The 2,090-nt window shown below is 40.3% G+C and overlaps 1 protein-coding gene across 1 annotated transcript in view; it reads left to right on the top strand.

Moving 5' to 3' along the window:
• Nucleotides 1–45: 45 nt before the first annotated feature.
• Nucleotides 46–2,090, top strand: part of LOC106533521 (metaxin-1) — a gene marked incomplete in the record, with an annotated part of 9,069 nt that continues 7,024 nt past the window's right edge. Inside the window, 1 exon segment of the mRNA XM_014029862.1 lies at nucleotides 46–171. Within this exon segment, the coding sequence (XP_013885316.1) occupies nucleotides 91–171 (81 nt within the window).

The raw sequence follows: 2,090 nt of genomic DNA, 5'->3' as shown, positions 1-2,090 counted from the left end.
ATTTTGAAGGAGCGCGCTTTACTTCGGTACTCGGCGGAAGTGGAAGGCTCTTCTCTTCCGGTCTCGTTGAGGTCACGCTCGGGGCTGAAGATGGCGGCGCCCGATGAGCTGTTTTGTTGGGAAGGAGACTGGGGCTTACCGTCCGTCAGCTCCGACTGCCTGGTGGTTCTGGTGAGTGTCCGGCCGAACCGAGCCGGTGTCGGTTCGGCGGCTGTCAGTGCGGAGGTCCTCGTCGCGGTAAAATCCCGGGTCAGAGCGTCACGTGGTGGTTCTGATGGGTTAAACCCGGGTTTTACCGGTTAAATGTCAGGTTCTGAACAGAAAACCCATGAAATGAGTCTCGGTTCGGTTCTGATTGAAGGATTTCTGTCTCATAAGGTTGAAATAAATCAGGAAAAGAACGATTTTAGTTTTGATCGATGAATCATTAAGTTTAGTTTTAATATTAAAATTTAAAAACAATCTTGTTGATGTAAAATTCTGACCTGATTGAAGATGATTGTTCAGCAGAAATTAAATTATTTTATGGTTTAATCAAATCAAACTGTTGGATTTGAGGGCAGTAAATCAGGTTTTTCATTCGGTTTTAGTTTGTAAACAATGTTTTAAACTCAGAGGATGAGTTAATCTCTTCTCATTTCTTTAGCTGGATTCATTAAAGAATATTTTAAAATGTTTTCTGATCTGAGCAGAACTGGTTTGATTTTAGCTCCAAAACATCAGATCTGTCTGAGCTTTCTTAATTAAAATAAACTGCAAACAAACGAAACATCAAATAAACAAACGTAAAAATACGAGTAAATTTATTTTTGTTATTTCTTTCTTTTATTATTCTAAAACTTATTAATTCATTTACTAACCCTGTCAAACTGAAAATCTTATTTAAAGATAGATAAACGTGTTTTTTTGTTTCAAACAAACTGTTTATTTATTTATTTTTGTTTGTGTTTTAATAATGAATGAGGTGTAATTCCTCAGATCACCAGCAGATGTCAGCAGAGTTGTATAAAATAATTACTTCCGGCTCCACAGATGGGTAAATAAATCAGACATGTTGGGTTTTAAGTCGAACATGTTTTCAGCTTCTAATGTTTTATTTTTATATTTATTAGTTGATAAAATAAAACTATGATCGATGTGGTTTACTGAACAAGATAAAACCTGTAAAATGAATGTTTATCTCCGCCTCTCATGCTGAAGGTTGAATGAAGCTGATCAGTGTCGGGGTGACTCTCAGCTACTACCACCCACCTGTGTTTCTGAGTCAACACAGTTCAAGATGGCTGCTGCAGCCAGCGGTGCGCTGGCTGCAGCAGCCATCTTGAACTGTGTTACTCTAACCAGGTGTAGGTCAACATCTACCTCCTGACAGTTAATAGTAAATATTTTGCTAACAGACAGTGAGTTTAGTTTGTGTGTGTTAGTAAAAGTTCAGCTGCGTCTGAAAGGGTTAAAGCTGACAGAACCGGTCTGGTTCTGGTCTGGTGCAGACGCCCGACCACCCAGAGGGCTCTGTCTGCAGACACACGACTTTCCATGACTGATGTGAGCCTGTGGGTTTAAAGGCAGCGCCTGCAGACCGCGCTCAGGGCCGCAGCGCTCCTGAGACTCATTGGACCTGACAGGAACGTGTTGGTGTTGGACCCGCTTCTCTGAGCCCAGCAGCAAGGCATGCTGGGTAACCATGGTTCCACGCCACAGCGCTCGGAAAACTGAAGAGGTTCTGCTGCTGGGTCACAGCTGGGTCCACAAACAGCTGTCAGAACCAGGAGTTCTGATGGACCGGTTCTACACGGTCCAGCTGAGTCAGAACCAGGAGTTCTGATGGGTCAAGATGACTTTCATATATATAATTATCAGGTTCTGTTCAGTTTTAGCTAATTTAGCTCTTTTACCTGTTTTATCTCTTTCATTGTTTTTAGCTGTTTGTTTTAACTGTTTTTGTTATTTTTAGCTGTTTTATATTTTTAGCTGTTTGTTTTTAGCTGTTTTAACTGTTTTATCTCTTTTAATTGTTTTAGCTCTTTCATTGTTTTTAGCTGTTTGTTTTAACTGTTTTTGTTATTTTTAGCTGTTTGTTTTTAGCTGTT

The sequence above is a fragment of the Austrofundulus limnaeus genome, unplaced genomic scaffold (genome assembly GCF_001266775.1).
Source record: "Austrofundulus limnaeus strain Quisiro unplaced genomic scaffold, Austrofundulus_limnaeus-1.0 Scaffold960, whole genome shotgun sequence".
NCBI classification, from domain to species: domain Eukaryota; kingdom Metazoa; phylum Chordata; class Actinopteri; order Cyprinodontiformes; family Rivulidae; genus Austrofundulus; species Austrofundulus limnaeus.
The sequence above is the reverse complement of the archived record's forward strand: the minus strand, read 5'-3'. Positions and strand labels throughout refer to the sequence as shown.